General features: G+C 43.5%; 1 protein-coding gene across 14 annotated transcripts in view; it reads left to right on the forward strand.

Moving 5' to 3' along the window:
- Positions 1-3,368: 3,368 nt before the first annotated feature.
- The window catches only part of ARHGAP26 (Rho GTPase activating protein 26), a 460,401-nt gene continuing 446,706 nt past the window's right edge, over positions 3,369-17,063 (forward strand). For 4 of the 14 annotated variants that reach the window (XM_014345104.5, XM_034960698.3, XM_034960699.3 and 1 more), the window contains exon 1: positions 3,372-5,592. In XM_014345104.5, coding sequence (XP_014200590.2) covers positions 5,439-5,592 — 154 coding nt within the window. In that variant the 5' untranslated portion in view covers positions 3,372-5,438. Of the gene's footprint in view, positions 5,822-17,063 lie in introns of all 14 variants that reach the window. The other 10 variants (XM_063604659.1, XM_034960701.3, XM_055112737.2 and 7 more) reach the window with 7 other exon arrangements.

Raw genomic sequence — 17,063 nt, forward strand, 5'->3', positions numbered from 1 at the left:
AGGATAGTCTCGATCTCCTGACCTCGTGATCCACCCTCCTTGGCCTCCCACAGTGCTGGGATTACAAGCATGAGCCACCGCGCCGGGCCCATCATCATTATTTTTTAAAATCAACCTTTAATGAGGTTTACACACAATAAAATGCACCCATGAGTTTTGACAAATGCAATGCTTGTGTAACTACCACCATAACTGAGATATAGAACATTTACATCAATCTTAAATTGTTATTTTAAAATAGGAAAACTGGTATCTTATCTAGTAATAATAAAAAGGAGAAGTCACTGTGCAGCACAAAATATGGTATCAACCATAAAAAAGCATGAATAAGTGCTAACTAGAATTATGGGGCCATGAGAATGTGGCAGGAGGCACATTCATTGTGAGGGAGTTGGGGACAGGTCAAATGCACTATACATTATTTATACATTATTGCTTCTGCCTGTGCAGCAGTGATCCCCGTTTTCCCTGTTAAATGCGCTGTGCTTGTCCTTTGGTGGAACAACTTCACCCCAGTACTTTATGTTTTTGGAGTGGGGCTGTTTTATCCTTGACTCCAGTCTTGTCATTTCTGTTGGAATTCTTAGAAAACTCTCTTCCTGCTAATATTGCTGGGCGTAATTTGGAGAAGCTGAGAGAGTCACTGAGACTGAAGCCACCACAGACAAAGGTCAGCTTGGGGATGGAGAGAGAAACCTGTGCTGTTATCATCTTCTAGATCCCCAGAGGCTGCCTTGAAGCTGGATCTACCCCTGAACTTCTCAGTTACATAAAGACCCATGAATGCTTCATCATGGATCAGATCTGTTCACAAGCTGGTGTTCAGGAACCAATGTGTGAGTGGCCCATGCCCACTTCTGATTATATGGACTCAGAGACAATGTACATGGGAGTGCTTTGCCAGTGGTAAAGTTTCTACAAATGGGAGGTAATTGCATGGCAGGTGTAAAGTTATTTGGACCATTGAGGCCAGAAAAAATGTAGATTTAAAATATACTGATACTGAAAGCAGAACTGTTTGAACTAATTGCTAATTTTAAGGAATTCAGACATTCATCCAAAGGATTTAGGCCAAATGTTGCCTAAATTGTTTCTCTATTTCATATGAAAGTGATTTCTGCGGCTTAACTGTTCTCTTCTATTTATGTGCATGGCCATAACTGATGTTGTCACATGAGTCCCGTTTCTTTCTTATTAAACATGTGTCCCGCTCATTGATGTTCAGCACCTTTGAAGTTCCAATTGCTGTTCTAAGCTGGGGTTGCTGCATTGAATAATACAAAATCTCTACCCTTATGAGCGGATTTTCTGGGAAGAGAAAGACAACTGCACCCTCCATGCGCCAGTTTCTGTACTGCTGCATTCTTCTTTTTTTTTGAGACAGTCTCACTCTGTCACCCAGGCTGGAGTGCAGTGGTGCGATCTCGGCTCACTGCAACCTCTGCCTCCCAAGTTCAAGCGATTCTCCAGTCTCAGCCTCCCAAGTAGCTGGGACTACAGGCATTCACCACCACACCCGGCTAATTTTTTTACTTTTAGTAGAGACGGGGTTTCACCATGTTGGGCAGCCTGGTCTCGAACTCCTGACCTCAAGTAATCTGCCTGCCTAGGCCTCCCAAAGTGCTGGGATTACAGGCTTGGGCCACCACACCCAGCCTGTATTGCTGCATTCTGATTCTCTCTTTCTAGTAATACTGCTGAAAGTGTGGGAGGTTTTTTGTGGAAATTCCAGATTAAATTTATGAGAAATTTACACATTATTCACATATTTACATATTTGTCTGTGAATGGGCATATTAAGTTATATGTTTGTGCCACATAGAATTATTAATATTATCTCGGTAAGCTGGTTCAAGTTACAACTCTGGGCCTCAATTTCTTATCTGAAAAAATGGGAACTATCATAGTACCAGTCTCACCCTGTAGGGATTATATGCATGTAAATAATTTTTTTGTTTGTTTTTTGAGACGGAGTCTCTCTCCGTCACCCAGGCTGGAGTGCAGTGGCACGACCTCAGCTCACTGCAAACTCTGCCTCCTGGGCTCAAGCAATTCTTGTGTCTCAGCTTCCTGAGTAGCTGGGATTAAAGGCGTGTGCCACTATGCCAGCTATAAATGCATGTAAATAATTTACCATAGTGCCTGGCATAAACTGAGAGCTTAACAAATGATAGCTGATATATTATTGTTGTTATTATTAATACATATATATTATTTTACGCACATTTGCCTACTATTCCTCAATGGGATAAAACAAATAATTGTGGATCACATTTTATTTCATTCATTTAGCATGTATTGAATGTTACCATTTATGCTGGGCCCACTGTGGCAGATTATGTTTTTCAGAAATAGCTACTATAATATCTCCCATTCTTGTCATTCCCCCATCAAGAGGTACAGTCTAATCTCCTTCCTTTGAATCTGGGTGGGCTTATGAGTTGCTTGTAGCCAATGAAAGTGGTAGAAGTATGTGGCTTCCAAGTGATTCAGGGCAGGCAAGGCCCAAAATTGCAGCTTAGCCCAGGAGGCTTCTTGGCTTTGCCCAGAAAAGAATTCAAGGGCAAGCCAGTGGTAAGAGAAAGCAACTTTCATTGAATCAGTGCTGCTCCTTGTGGAACAGGGCTATCCCATAGGGAGTGTGCTCAGGATGGGCAGTGTACAGGGCTGTTGGCAGCTGTACCTATACCTACCTTTAATTATATGCTAATTAAGAGGTGGGTTATTTAGAACTTTCTGGAAAGGAGGCAGGGAGTTTCCAGAACCATATAAGGTAACTTCCAGGCCATTGCCATGGCCTGTTGCAATGGCATTTGTAAACTGTCATGGCAATGGTGGGAGTGTCTCTATGCTAATGAGCAGTGAGGGCAACTAAAAGTGTCTTTTTTCCTTGCCTGCTGGTTTCTGCTGGCTGCTTCACTGAATCCCGTTTGGAATGAATCCTGGTTTGATCAGTGGGGTTGTGATTGGAAAACAAGTCCTGCAGGCCTCTCACCTCACAAGGCTAGGTCATAAAAGGTGATGCACCTTTCTCCTTGTGAGCTGTATATGTTCACACTGGAGCCTTAAGGCTGCCATACTGGGAGGAAGCCTAAAGTGGGCCACAGAGAAAGGCCATATGGAGAAGCCCTGAGTCTACCTGAAAAGTGGGATGCCCAGCTAACCATCCACTCCTCCAGCTCCTGTCACCATCCAACTGCAATCACATGAGAGACCTCAAGCCTTTGGCTTCCCTAAATTTCTAACCCACAGAGATTGTGAGAGAAAATAAAATGATTGCTGTTGTCTTAAACCATTAACTTTTGGTATCATTTATTCTGTATTAATAGATAACCAGAACACCTACCTTTAGGTGCTCAAGATAAAGCATTAAACAGATTTACTTTCATAGGGTTTCCATTCTAGATCTTTCTCATCTTTGGCAAGTGAAGAACAATTGTTTTTGGGTTGTAATTATCTATCAGATAGCTGTCTGGACCTGCTATCAAGTCTAAATTTGTAGATACACGTATCAAACAGATCACATTCATTTATTTATACATTTACTTATTTATTTTACAATTTTTTGCAGAGATATGGGGGGGGTCTCGCTGTGTTGCCCAAGATGGTCTTGAACTCTTGACCCCAAGCAATCCTCTCACCTGGCCTCCAAAAGCTATGGATTACAGGTGTGAGCCACCATGCTCCATTTATGAATTTAATACATCAATTGCTTTCTTAATATAGATGGGACACCTCTGATCCCTCCTGAGTGAAAAATCCATGTTCCCAAGCACCCAGGCCTTCTATCCTATCACAAGGCATGGTTATCGCTTGTTTGCTTCCATCTCACCTAATACCACCAGCAGCTAAATTCATTCTGTTATTCATCTTTGTATTCTTACCATCTAGGCTAGTGCCTGCACATAGCAGACCTATTTAAAAAACAAACCAACCCAAACAAACATGAAGCCCCCACGTAGCTGAAGGAGGGCTGCTGGTTCCTAGACATAGAGATAATTTATTCAAGGACAGTCCCTATCCTCCAGGAGTTAACAATTCAGCACTAGACACCCTGTGGGACCCAGCCTGACAAGTGCAACGAGTGAGATGCCAGAATTGAGTCCTGCGGTCGAACAGAGGGACTACAGGGCCACGCACTGGGCGTGGGAGGTGGAGACGGCTCTGGGAAAGGATCCATTCATTTATTCTACATTTATCAATCACCGTAGCACACACAGCACATAGTAAGTGCTCAATATCTGTTATTAAATGCCAGCCACTGTGCTAGGTGCCAGGATGCAACAGCGGACAAGAAAATTGCAGGGGCACTTGCCCTCGTGGGGCTTACCGTGTAGCGAAAGATGACAGGCAGTAGACTGTCATCTTATTATGTAAAATTGTGCTAGATGCAGAGCAGGAAAATAACAGGCGGCTGAAATTCTAGTAATGATGTGAGCTCCTTCGGCTGAGGGGAGCCGTGGGCGGGTTCTGAGCAGGAGTGGCCGTGAGGGGGACAGACCGTAGGGGGCGGGAAGACTGCAGGCAAGAGCTGGTAATTTTAAGATGCAAATAACATTTTTCTGCCTGACTGGAAGAGGAGTGTTTGGTCGCTCGGGATTCTCCCGGAGCAGGGGGCTGTATTTTGAGTGTAAAATCGGTTGCCCTGCAGTGCAGGGCAGGCGGTGGTGAACTGCAGCCCTAGTCCCCAGGTTTTTCATGCTTGGCACATCGAGGCTCTTCGGCCCCCAGGACCAGCAGACTCGCCATGCGCGGCTCGGATTCGGGCTGGAGCAGGCGGGCAAGGTAGCGGGGGCGGGTGCACAGCAAAGCTCACCCCTAGGTTTCGGGGTCTGCAACGCTGGGAGGGCAAGAGGAGGCGGAGTTTGCGCTGCGGACCTAGGCGTTGGCGAGGGCCACGCCCCCAGCCGCAGACCCTGCCTCCAGGCCCCTTTGATTGGATCAAGACCGCGGAAGGGCCGGGCGTCCCCGGGCGGCCTGAGGGTCGGGCAGGGGAGGGTGCGCTGATTGGCCCGGCGGGGATTAAGTCATCGCTAGCAGGTTCGAGCGGCCCAGACACCGGCGGGGCGGCCGAGGCTGCTGTGAGAGGGCGCTCGAGGCTGCCGAGAGCTAGCTAGCGAAGGAGGCGGGGAGGAGGCGTCTGCACTCGCTCGCCCGCTCGCTCGCTTCCCGGCGCCGCTGCGGGTCCGCGCGGCGTTTCCTGCTCGCGATCCGCTCCGTTGCCCGCGCCCGGAACAGCAGCACCTCGGCCGGGTCCGAGCTCGGTTCGGGAGTCTTGCGCGCCGGCGGACACCGCGCGGGGAGTGAGCCAGCGCCACACCTGTGGAGCCGGCGGCCGTCGGGGGAGCCGGCCGGGGTCCCGCCGCGTGAGTGCTCTGGGCGGCGGGCGGCCCGGGCCCCGGCGGAGGCGCGCCCCCCGGCTGGGCGCCGCGCGCACCATGGGGCTCCCAGCGCTCGAGTTCAGCGACTGCTGCCTCGATAGTCCGCACTTCCGAGAGACGCTCAAGTCGCACGAAGCAGAGCTGGACAAGACCAACAAATTCATCAAGGAGCTCATCAAGGACGGGAAGTCACTCATAATCGCGCTCAAGAGTGAGTGTCCCGAGCCCCTCGGGGACGCGGCTCCGGGGCGGGAGGGACTGGGAGGTGGCGCTTAGCCCGGTTTGCCCGCGCGTCTGCCGGGTTTCTGCTCCCGGTACACTGGGGGACGGGTGTCGACGCCTCCGAGGCAGGAAGGATACGTAAAGCGGGCGAACCAGCAACCATCAGATGAAGAGAGAGACCCGTCGCTCCGCCTTTTGCGTTCAGGGATGGTCAGGAGGTGACCCAGCGCGGGTGGTGCTCTGGGGCAGCGCGGGTGGGCGTGGGCGTGCGCGGCACGCAGGTGTCCCAGGAGTGGGGCCAGAGTGCCAAGCGCGCCGCAGCCTGCGGGCAGATCCCATCGTGTCCACAGCTCCAGCTCCCTTAGGGGCAGAGTTGCTCAGCCTTGAGTGCCCAACCGTGAGAATGGAGCGTGCCCTGCCGAGGGGGCGCTGCCTCCCCTTGGGAAAAGGCGGGTTGTGACTGCTTCGCTCCCTGTACGCAGCTCCAGCCTAGTCAGGCCGCCGGGTTCCCTGGGTGGAATGCTTGGTTAGCTTGCGATTCCTTGGAGTATTGGCAGCCAGTAATCTCTAAATCTGGAATCAGTACGTGCGCAGGTTCTGATTCTTGTGTTTAGCAGAAGGTGATAGGGGTGGGAGTAGAGAATCAGAGTGTTCCTTTACTCTAAACTGTGGGCGAGGGTTTAAAAATAGAATGTACATATCCCAACTCTCTCCGTCTCCTGCTCCCAAGCTCTCCTTTTTACCTCTTCCGTTATCCTTGTAAAGGTCTGAGAAGGAATATCCATAATCCTCAGAAAGAAGTTCAAACGTATTTCAAAGATTCTTGGACCTTTTGTAAAACCATTTTTGCGTTTTTTCCTTTTGGTACAAGGGGAGAGATGCAATTTTGCATTCTGCTTCACTTTTGCAGAGCCAGGGAGTTTCTTTTTCTGGCCAAATAAGCGTGCTCTAGGGATGAGTGCTTTGGATTGTGAGAACGTTTTTGGTGCCTTTTCAGTCTCTCCATTTAAAAATAGCTCAGTCCATCTTTTAGTTTTAAGAATCAGGAACCACATGAAGGCAGATAGTGGAATTGTCTCTGACTCTGTTACTGTATCTGTTTCTGTGATGGATTTCTTAGTAGGTGATACCTTTCAGCTAAGAAATCTTGCCTTAGCAGAGTAGAGTCGTAGCTGTGGGAATTGTTCCCAGGCCTCTTTAAAGGGCACTTACAAAAGTCAGGTGCCTGAGATGTCATTTTGTCAGCTTGTTGCTTCTAAAAATGAAGAGAGAGACAATGGAATGCCAGGGCAGCCCAAAGTGCCAATCTTTTGGGATGAAATGAACACAGGACTGTGATGTGATGAGGCTTCTTAGAGGCAGATTCTTAGGCTGTGCCTTACCTGAAACATATGAACAGACCCTTCCTTTGTCAATAATCAAGGCCATTCTTGGTTTAGGGGATGGGGGTCCCTGGTTTGGAGTAAGTTAGGGGCCCACTTACAGGTTGGGCCCAGGAATTTTGATTGAACCTCAGGCTGGCTTTAGTGGGTTCTCTGCTTCACTCAGCAAACTTTTGGTGTGATTGTGGTGTACTGGGTACTGCACTGGGCACTAAGGGTGTAGGAGTGAATATTTTGCTACTCCTGTGCTTACAGAGGTGTACTTCATTCCAGGCACTGCTTCACATATAATTATCTCATGTGCTTAGATTGATTTTGCAAATGAGAAAACAGAGACTGGGGGAAGCATTACCTCTGAGTCACACAGCTCTAGCAGCAGGACCAGAGCTTTTGAATCCACCTGGTTTGAGCCAGAGATGGAGTCCCTGCCAGTGCAGAGCTCTTACTTCTGCCCCATCTCACTTGCCCAGAATGGAACCTCTTGCACCAAGCCCTAGAATTTGGAATTGTGTTTTCTATTCTGGCATTGAATCTGAGGAGGGTGCGTTTGGGTGACTGGCAGTTTTCCTACCACTAGTTTTTGGGGGCAAGAATTCTTTGGTAGGAAGAAACATTGCAGTGATAGAGTTGAAGGGTTATTTAAGCTGTCTAATGGAATGGATCAGCCCTGTAATCTGGAGGAAAGACTGATGGGGATCTTGGTGTTCTGCTCTCTCTACGTCCAGCTCTACTAATGTATTCTACCACTACTAACTACTACTTGATCAAGTCAGGTGACCTCTAAAAATAGAGGGTGGAGTCAACCATTGTGTCCTGGATTTCAGACATTCCGATATCATGAGATGCTTGCTGCGTGTTATACTACTGTATTAATGTTTGTGTATTATTTTTCTTCAGTCATGTTTATTACATCTATAAACAGAAGTGTTTTCCCAGTACAACTTAGACATAAATACATAATTATATAAACACTGGGTTTAGATAATCTATGTTCTCTCATAGCTCTAAACTTTTGTGGCTTTATTTTATAGCCATATTTTATTTTATTTTACAGTTATTTTATAACTAGTATTTCTAGCTCTTTGGATTTAGCTTGGTTTTGAGTGTTAATCATAGGCGATAAAACTGTCCTCTAGGGATTGCCAAAGTTCAGGTAGATCATTGTTACTGTTACTTCCACTTTATGAATGAGATGCTGGCAATGGAGATGCAAATTCTTTATAGATCTAGATCCCGTAAAGGAGAAACATGTAGCAGGTGCTTGATTAAGTGAAAATATTGCCAGTTGTTTTTTAGACTCCGAGCCCTGGGTAGCAAAGACCAGCTAAGATTTTGTATTATCCTCTGAAGTTTTGGAGTTCTTTCTCCATCACGGGCTTTGAAGGCTAGAGGGACAGATGAGAGTGGCTGAATATGTCTTGGCTTTGTAAAGCAGCAGAGTTTCTTTTGGGGGTAGCACTGAATGATTATCAGTGATTATCTTTTCACTGAGTAATATAGCATTGAATAGAGAGGCCAAAAACCTGTTCTTGGTGTGATTCAGTAAGGTAAGTAAGTGGTTCATCCTCTTTGCCTTTCAAAGCAAGAGTAAAAAGGTCAGCACTGAGTTACATGCTTTAAAGCCTGTCACCCTTTCGTACTTGTTAGAATTAAACGTGGGCATTTTGCAATACATAAGCGCTTCTTGAATGGCATAAACTCTCAAAGGATGTTCGATGCCAACCTGCTTTGTTTAGGAGTAATTATGTTACTCAGAAAATCCTAATGGAACAAATGGATGTGGAGTTGGGTAGCAAAATATTTTCCCCAGATCCTTTGCTTTGCTTCAGTACCTTGTGAATAAAGAAAATCAAAGGCATTTCCTAATTATTTGTAAATGGTAGTAATTGACATTTTGAATATTACTCATACAAACATAAATGACAACAAATTAAGTTCAAACAAATTTTTATAGTTTTTATATAACATTGGCTGAAAAACATCCCTTCATTTTACTCCATTCTGTGTTCTTAGTTGGACTGAAAACATTTGCATCCAGTCTGTAGTTCTCAATTCATTGACTTTGGCTTAAACCCTCCTCCCCTGCACTTAAATCATTAATGGACTTTTTTTTTTTTTTTTTTAAGAGCAGTTTTAGATTCACAGAAAAATTGAGTGGGAAGTGTAGAAAGTTCCCACATAGCGCCTCATACCTGTCCCTTCCAGTTGCCCCTATTTCTAACATCCTGCATTAGCATAGTACAGTTGTTATAGTTGATGAACCAATATCAATATAACATTATTAACTAAAGTCCATAATTTACATTAGGGCTCACTCTTTGTGTTGTACATTCTGTGGATTTTGACAAATGTATAATGACATATAACCACCATCATAGTAACATACAGAATACTTTCACTACCCTAAAAATCCTATGTGCTCCACCTATTCATCCCTCCCTCCCCACTAACCCCGGGCAACCACTAATCTTTTTACTGTCTCTCTAGTTTTACCTTTTCCAGAATGTCATATAGTTGGAATTAAACAGTATGTGGCCTTTGCAGATTGACTTTTTTTCACTTAGCAATGTGTACTGAAGGTTCTTTCATGTCCTCTTATGGCTGGGTAGCTCATTTCTTTTTATTGCTGAATAATATTCTGTTATCTAGATGTGCCATAGTTTATCCTTTCATCTATTGTAGGACATTTTGGTCGTTTCCAAGTTTTATCAATTATGAATAGAGCCGATATAAACATTTGTGTGCAGTTTATATGTGGAAATAAGTTTTTAACTCATTTGGGTAAATACCAAGGAGTATAATTGTTAGATTATATAGTAATGTGTATATATATAAAATAAAATAGTACGTGTAGTTTTTTTTAAGAACTGTCAAACCGGCTTTCAAACTGATTATACTGTTTTGCATTCTCACCAGCAATGAATGAGAGTTCCTGTTGCTCTACATTCTGCTCAGCACTTGGTTTTGTCTGTGTTTTGGATTTTGACCATCCTACTAGGTGTGTAGTGGTATCTCATTTAAAAAAATTTAGCTATTTCCTTATGACATATGATGTTTGGCATCTTTTCATATTGCTTTCTTGCCATCTGCATATCTTCTTTGGTGAGGGGTCTTCAGATCTTTTGCCCATTTTTATTTGGGTTATTTCTCTTTGTCGAGGTTTGTTTGTTGTAAAATATACATAACACAACGTTTACCACTTTAGTCATTTTTAAGTATATAATGCAGTGGTTTTCAGCATGTTCACCATGTTGTATAATTACTGTCTCATTCGAGAACATTTTCATAATCTCAAACTGGAACTCTGTTCCCATTAAACAATAACTCCCCACTTTCCCCTCACCCAACCCTAGTAACCTCTATTCTCCTGTCTCTATGAATTTGCCTATTCTATGTACTTCTTATAAGTGGAATTATACAATATTTGTCATAAATATCTGGCTTACTTCACTTAGCAAAATATTTTCAAGGTTCATCCATGTTAATAGCATGTGTTAGGATTTCATTTCTTTTCATGGCTAAATATCTTATTGTTGAGTTTTAATTATCAACAGCTGTCATTAAGAAAGACTATTCTTTCTCTTTTAAAGTCATAAAAACGTATTTTTTCTTTCCATTTCGTTTCCCTTCAGTATGATCACTAACACTTGGAATTGACATACCAATTTATCATGGTTGTCTCTCACAAGAACACTATATTTATATTTATTCCTTTCAAAGCAGTTACTTGCTTCAGGTCAGCATGTTTTTGGGGGAATTTTTCATAAAAGGTTAATTGAATTATAATTTACATTCCATAAAATTCACCTTTTAAGATTTTATTTTTTATTGTTTTTATTATTTGTAGAGATGGGGGTCTCACTTTCTTGTTGCCCAGGCTGGTCTCGAACTCCTGGTCTCAGGTGATCCTCCCGTCTTGGCCTCCCAAAGTGCTGGGATTACAGGCATGAACCACGGCTCCTAGCCACTCACTTTTCTTAAGTGTATAATTCAGTGGTTTGTAGTTACAGAGTTATGCAACCATCATCCTAGTCCTGTTTTAGAACATTTTTGGCACCCCAAAAAGCTTTCTCATGCTCATTTGCAGGCACTGCATTTTTGCCTGAAGCCTCATACAACCACTGATCTACTACTTTCTGTCTCTATAGATTTCTCTTCTCTGAAAAATTAAGCTAAATGGAATCATATAATATGTAGTCTTATGCATCTGGCTTCTTTCACTAAGCATGCTGTGTTTGAGGCTCATTGTGTTGTAGCAGGTATCAGTAGTTTGTTCCTTTTTATTGCTAGAAAATATTCCATTTTGTAAACCATAAGTTGTTTATCCATTCACCAGCTGATGATTTGGGTCGTTTCCAGTTTTTTGCTCTTATGAATAATGCTGCTATGAATGTTTGCATACGTGTCTTCATGTGTATATATGTTTTCACTTCTAATTTCATTTTTTACCTAGGAGTAGAATTTTGCTGGGTTGTATGGTAAATTTATGTTTAAGTTTAATTTAAACTTGTGTTTATTTAAAAAAACCTACCATACTGTTTTCCATAACAGAAGCACCGTTTCACATTCCCACCAACAATGTATGAGGATTCTGATTTCTCCACATCCTCGCCAATACTTGTTGTTGTCTTTCTTTTTGATTGTAGCCACTCTAGTGGGTGTGAAGTGGTATCTCATTGTGGTTTTAATTTGCATCATCCTGATGACCAATGAGGATGAGCACCTTTTCATGTGTTTGTTGGCCATTGGTGCGTCATCTTTGCTGAAATGTCTATTCAGATCTTTTTTTTCCTTTACTTTGTCCCATAAAACTTTTGATGATTAAGTGAACAGCACTTAGTATATTTTCTCCATTTGCCCTCTTTTGGGGACTATTTGTTTCCATGTGCTTCAACCTTACATGTATTTAACTGATCAGTTTCAGGATCTCAGGAATTAGGAAGTGGTTCTTATGAGGCTGTGGTTCAGATTTCTGCTCTTGTTAGGCCAGTGGGCATCGCTCTGGGCAGATGCCACAGGCTGGACTTCCTAATTCTGGCCTGCATAAGCTAATGATCCAAGCCCTCTCAATGGACAAAATGAGAACCGGCCAAGGAAGAACTGTTATCACCATTGAGCTACTGCGGAAAGCAAGTTGTAAAGGGGACTTTGTTATCCTGTCAAGGTCATTGCATTTCTAAAAATCAGCCAGTGGAGGAATACTAACCTAGCAGTCAAAGTAGTTTTTCTAGATTTAAGTTTCTGAGTGAGCCTCGTTTTACCTTTTAAAATTATAACCCATTCTGTTTCAAATTATATATTTTTTGCCATCAGAAGAAGAGTTTCGTTCAGGAAATATGGAGACCCTGCTCTGCCTTTACCATGTCCTCCAGAGCCCTAGACTAGAGTAATGGCTTTTTGGATGGAGGTAACCAATGTAGGAGTCATTAGCGGGGAGATTGAGTGGGATGTTTGGGGGCCAGTGGCGTGGCCAGTTGTGACTGGAGCAGAGTGAAGGCGAATGCACAAAGAGATAGGCCAGGGCAAGGTCATAGGGATCTTGAATTCTAGAAAGGACTTAGAGTTTTATTCTAAGTGTGATGGGCAGCCATGGAAGGCTGTGCCATGATCGTACTCGTACTTTAAAAAGATTATGTAGGCAGCTGTGTAGAGACCAAGCGTAGTGGAGCAACAATGGAGGCAAGATGACCAGTAAGGAAGCTGTTGTAATAGTTGAGGTGAGAGATGATGGCACCGTGGGCTAGGGTGGCAGCATCACAGATGGTGGTCAGAGGCTGGGTATTTTTGGAAGTAGAGCCCACAGGATTTGCTGCACAGCATATGGGCTATGAGAGAAAAGAAAGAGGTCTAGAATGATTCAGATATTTTTGGCCCGAGCAGTTATGTGAATGATGGTACTATTTGCTAAAATAGTTTGCTTGGGAAGGATTAGGTTTAGGGGTAAAATTAACAATATGAATGAATGACCTAATCTTATAATGCAAAGACAAAATATTATGACATGGATAGTTCCTGAATACATTCTCATGCAAGCATCAAAGAGTATAGACTTATACAGTGTAAAAGCACCCCCTTTTCCTAGCTAACAATAATTGTTAGCAGTTTGGTCTGCATTTTTTCTTGTCCTTTTTCTGTGTGTTTTTTTCATAAATGGGATTATACTATAAGGATTATTTTGTGTTTTGCTTTTCCAGTTGATCATTTGTCTTGAAGACCTTCCATGTCAGTACATGCATGTAGTGCATTCTTTTTAATGACTACAGAGAGCTTTATGTGGATATGCCATAGTTGGTATTTACTCAGTTTCCTGTTGAAGGATATTTGGATTGTCTCTGTTGTTCACTATTAGAAGGCATGCTGCAGTGATTATTTGCACACCTGCTTTTGTGTGTGGATTCCAGCATTTCCCTGAGATGGATTCCTTCAAGTGGAATGGTTGCTGACTCCAGTTTTTACAAGCCGTTTGACATCTGTTGTTTAGGTCCTTTGCATCCTTGTAGCCGGTTGATAATTTGGTGCTCCTTTGAGTATGTTAGATTGTTTCTGAAGCTTAATCTTTTGGTTAAATCAGAAGCATCCTTAACAGACCCTTCTGTTAGACACTGACACTGATTTTAAAACAACCAAGGGATAGAAAAAAAAAAAACTTAGTGTGTGTGTATGTGTGCCAGGGAAAGAGAGATGACAATTAATTGGATGTGTCCCTATTAGCCCTGGAACTGCCCGATATGCTTTCTGAGTGGCATGTTCTTATAGGTCAGATGGGAGATGGGATGGGGCTTTGCCCATATCTAAGAGTCTATTCTAACCTCCAGGCTCAGGGACTAGGAAGGAAATCATGTTTATTTAGGGTGAGAACAACAGCATTAGCAGCCAGAGGAATTTTTACAAATTATAGTGACTGGGGTTTACACATTTTTGTAGCAACTCAGAATGGAGAGAGAGGAAATGGTAAGGAAAACAGCTTGGCAGTGTGGGCCACGAGCTGTCATGGCATGTTTGTGTCTGGCTCATTTCACCTTGATTGGAAGGCACAGAATGCTGCCCTGGGTGAGCTGGAGACTGGGCAGTTTCCTGCTATATTTAGAAAGAGGAGATTCCTGGGGTTAGGGTGGTGTGTGTGTGTGTGTGTGTGTGTGCGCCAGATAGACAAAGGTTTGAGGGGTTTGTGAATTCCACACCAAACTGTTAACTAGCTGGTTTCTCTGGGCCAAGCCAGTAGCTACTCTTTGACTCTTGCTGCTGCCACACAGCAAAAGCTCAAAAAACTCCTATTTTATATGGTTTGAAAAGATACCGCTGGTAAGTTTCAAAACTCATCTGATCTTGCTGTCACATCTGCTTTTAAGTTTACTGCAGGCTAATTTGAACACTTTGAAAATATGAACTGCCTCCTCCTCTGAGACTTCAGATAGATCTCCAAGCTGACTGAGTTGAACTTTGGCTGTTTCTGTGCCAAGGAGACTGTCAAACAGATAGGACCAAAGCCTTAGCAAATTCCTGACTGCGTATCTCGTTATCACACTTGTGGGTCAGGGGTAGACAATGAATATTAGTCGAACAAATAAAATAAGGCATTTTTACTTTAACTCATAGCTATGTTTCTTTTTAAAAGGGTTGCCTAAATAGGTAATACCTATAAGTGGTTCATAATTCAAAAGAGACAAAAGAGAATGTGAATATCCCTCCAATGCTTCCTGTCTCCTGATCCCCACTTCTTCCTCTGGAGGCATGATTTTTTTGGTTTCTTTGGTATTTTTCAGACGTAATTTATACATGTGCCAACAAATACACATACACATTGTGCCATATGTGCTGTTTTACCCTTTGCTTTTAATATATTAGATATTATTCTACATTGGTACATAGAGAGCTCACTCATTGTTAGATTGCATTGTATTCTATTGTATGAATTAAATATAGTGTATGTAACCATTCCCCTAATAATAAACATTTAGATTATTTCCAGCCTTTCACCATTGCAAGTAATGGTGTTGTGAACATCCTGGCACCTCTGGCATGAGGCACATGAGTGACAAATTCCTAGAAATGAAACTGCTGGACCAAAGGGTATGTACATTTTTCATTTTAATAAGTATTTCATAACAGTGTTTCTGAAAAGTTCTAAGTGAACTGAATTTGATAAACCATGATTTTAGAGTAGGAAGGAAACTCACCATTTTAGACAGTTTATTACAGAATGGTCTCTGTAAATAAAACGATACTTAGAATTTTCTCCATTTTCCCCTTTCCAGTTTGTATGTATTGTTAATTCTGGGATTAAAAGCCACAGCAAAAATCATTCCCTAAACTGAGACAGCTGTACCTAGAAATCAGTTGAATGTAGGATCCCAGAGACCTTGTTTGTGTTCCTAGTGATGGTGCTGTTGAGTTTTTATCTTTGTGCGGTGCGTGTAACATTCAGGAGATTCGGCAGGTTTGTTGAAGGAGGGCAGTCTTCTGCCTTCTGTGACCAGAGACCATGACTCTGGTCTAGGGGACACTTTGCCTATCATAGAAGCTTCCCGGTGGGCACTGGAATTCCTGGGAGCTGGTGAGGGAGTGGGGAGTTTTGCATGACATCTCTCTCTCTGGCAGCTTCTCCTGCAGTGCTTAGCACTTTTCCCTGATAGAGGACAGGATCATGCCACATGTCCTCTGCCATCTCTGTTCCAGCTCCTGTTGATGTAGAAGGCTACATTGGCCAGGTTCCTGGCATGAAGCAGGCACAGTCCTTGTCTCCTAGATGCTCACTGTTTTGAGAGGAGGCAGGGAAACAGGCAGCACACAGCACAAGGGGGAGATTGCTAGCAGTTTAAAAGGGTCTCTGGGGGAGGGAGCAGAGGCCTGTGGGAAAGGCAACTGAAGGCTTATCAAGCCCAAGGGGGCAGTGTGGTCACTAATGATCAGTCATGTGAAGGGTACCTCTGTTATTTTTGCCCCACCTCACCACCATTTATTTACTTTGAAAAAAGTCTACTCATTACAAAATACATTTATTTCAAAAAGGAGCTTTTGAACCTGCATTCAGAAATTGCAAGTTTGATATGGTTAACTTTTTTTTCTGAATACCTTCAAATAATTATTAAATCATAATCATTACATTGAAAAGTATTTGTCATTGTATTGCCTAAAATAATCCCATATTTCACCAGTGGTATGAGAGTCATTCTCTTCTTAACACTGTCCCAAGGCAGAAGTATGTGAGAGAATGGACACCATCTGCACATCACACCCGGGGGAAAAGGGAGGGGAGCAATGCACTCCTTAGGCTTGGGTGCAGGTGTCTGGGGCAGGAGGCTGTGTGCCAGGGAATACAGTCTGCTGAAAATCTGTTTTAGTCAGTGGAATCACAATTTGAATATTCAAATAAACACTGATAAGTTATAGAGTGGAATGCAGAATTCATGGCTTTTTTTTTTTTTTTTTTTTTTTTTTTTGAGATGGAGTCTCTCTCTGTTGCCCAGGCTGGAGTGCAGTGGTATTATCTTGGCTCACTGCAACCTCCGCCTCCTGGGTTCAAGTGATTCTCCTGCCTCAGCCTCCTGAGTAGCTGGGACTACAGGTGCGTGCCACCATGCCCAGCTAATTTTTTGTATTTTTTTTTTAGTAGAGATAGGGTTTCACCGTGTTACTCAGGATGGTCTCAATCTCCTGACTTCGTGATCTGCCCGCCTTGGCCTCCCAGAGTGCTGGGATTACAGGCATGAGCCACTGCGCCCGGCTGATTCATGGTGTTTTTGAGAGTAGATGATCAGGTGTGGATGAAGAGAACACATAGTCAGCAGCATAGTGCCTGAGGAAGGGATGACAGAGGAGTTAGGGGCATCTCCAGAGTTTCCTTCTTGGGCCTTGGGAGGATGGCTGAACTGCATACAGGAGAGGAATCGTGGTGTGTGATGGGGGATACAGAGTGAAGTAAGGTTTGTCCTTGCTGAGTTCCTGCAGGGCATGCAGGTGGAGACACCCACAAGGCTGTGGGAAGCACAAGTCTGGAACTCTGGAGGAAGATGAGGGCTACAGGTATAGATTTGGCTCTCTCCAGGTGGTATTTGAGGCCCTGCGAGTGACTGAATCT

The sequence above is a fragment of the Pan paniscus genome, chromosome 4 (assembly GCF_029289425.2).
Source record: "Pan paniscus chromosome 4, NHGRI_mPanPan1-v2.0_pri, whole genome shotgun sequence".
Taxonomy (NCBI): domain Eukaryota; kingdom Metazoa; phylum Chordata; class Mammalia; order Primates; family Hominidae; genus Pan; species Pan paniscus.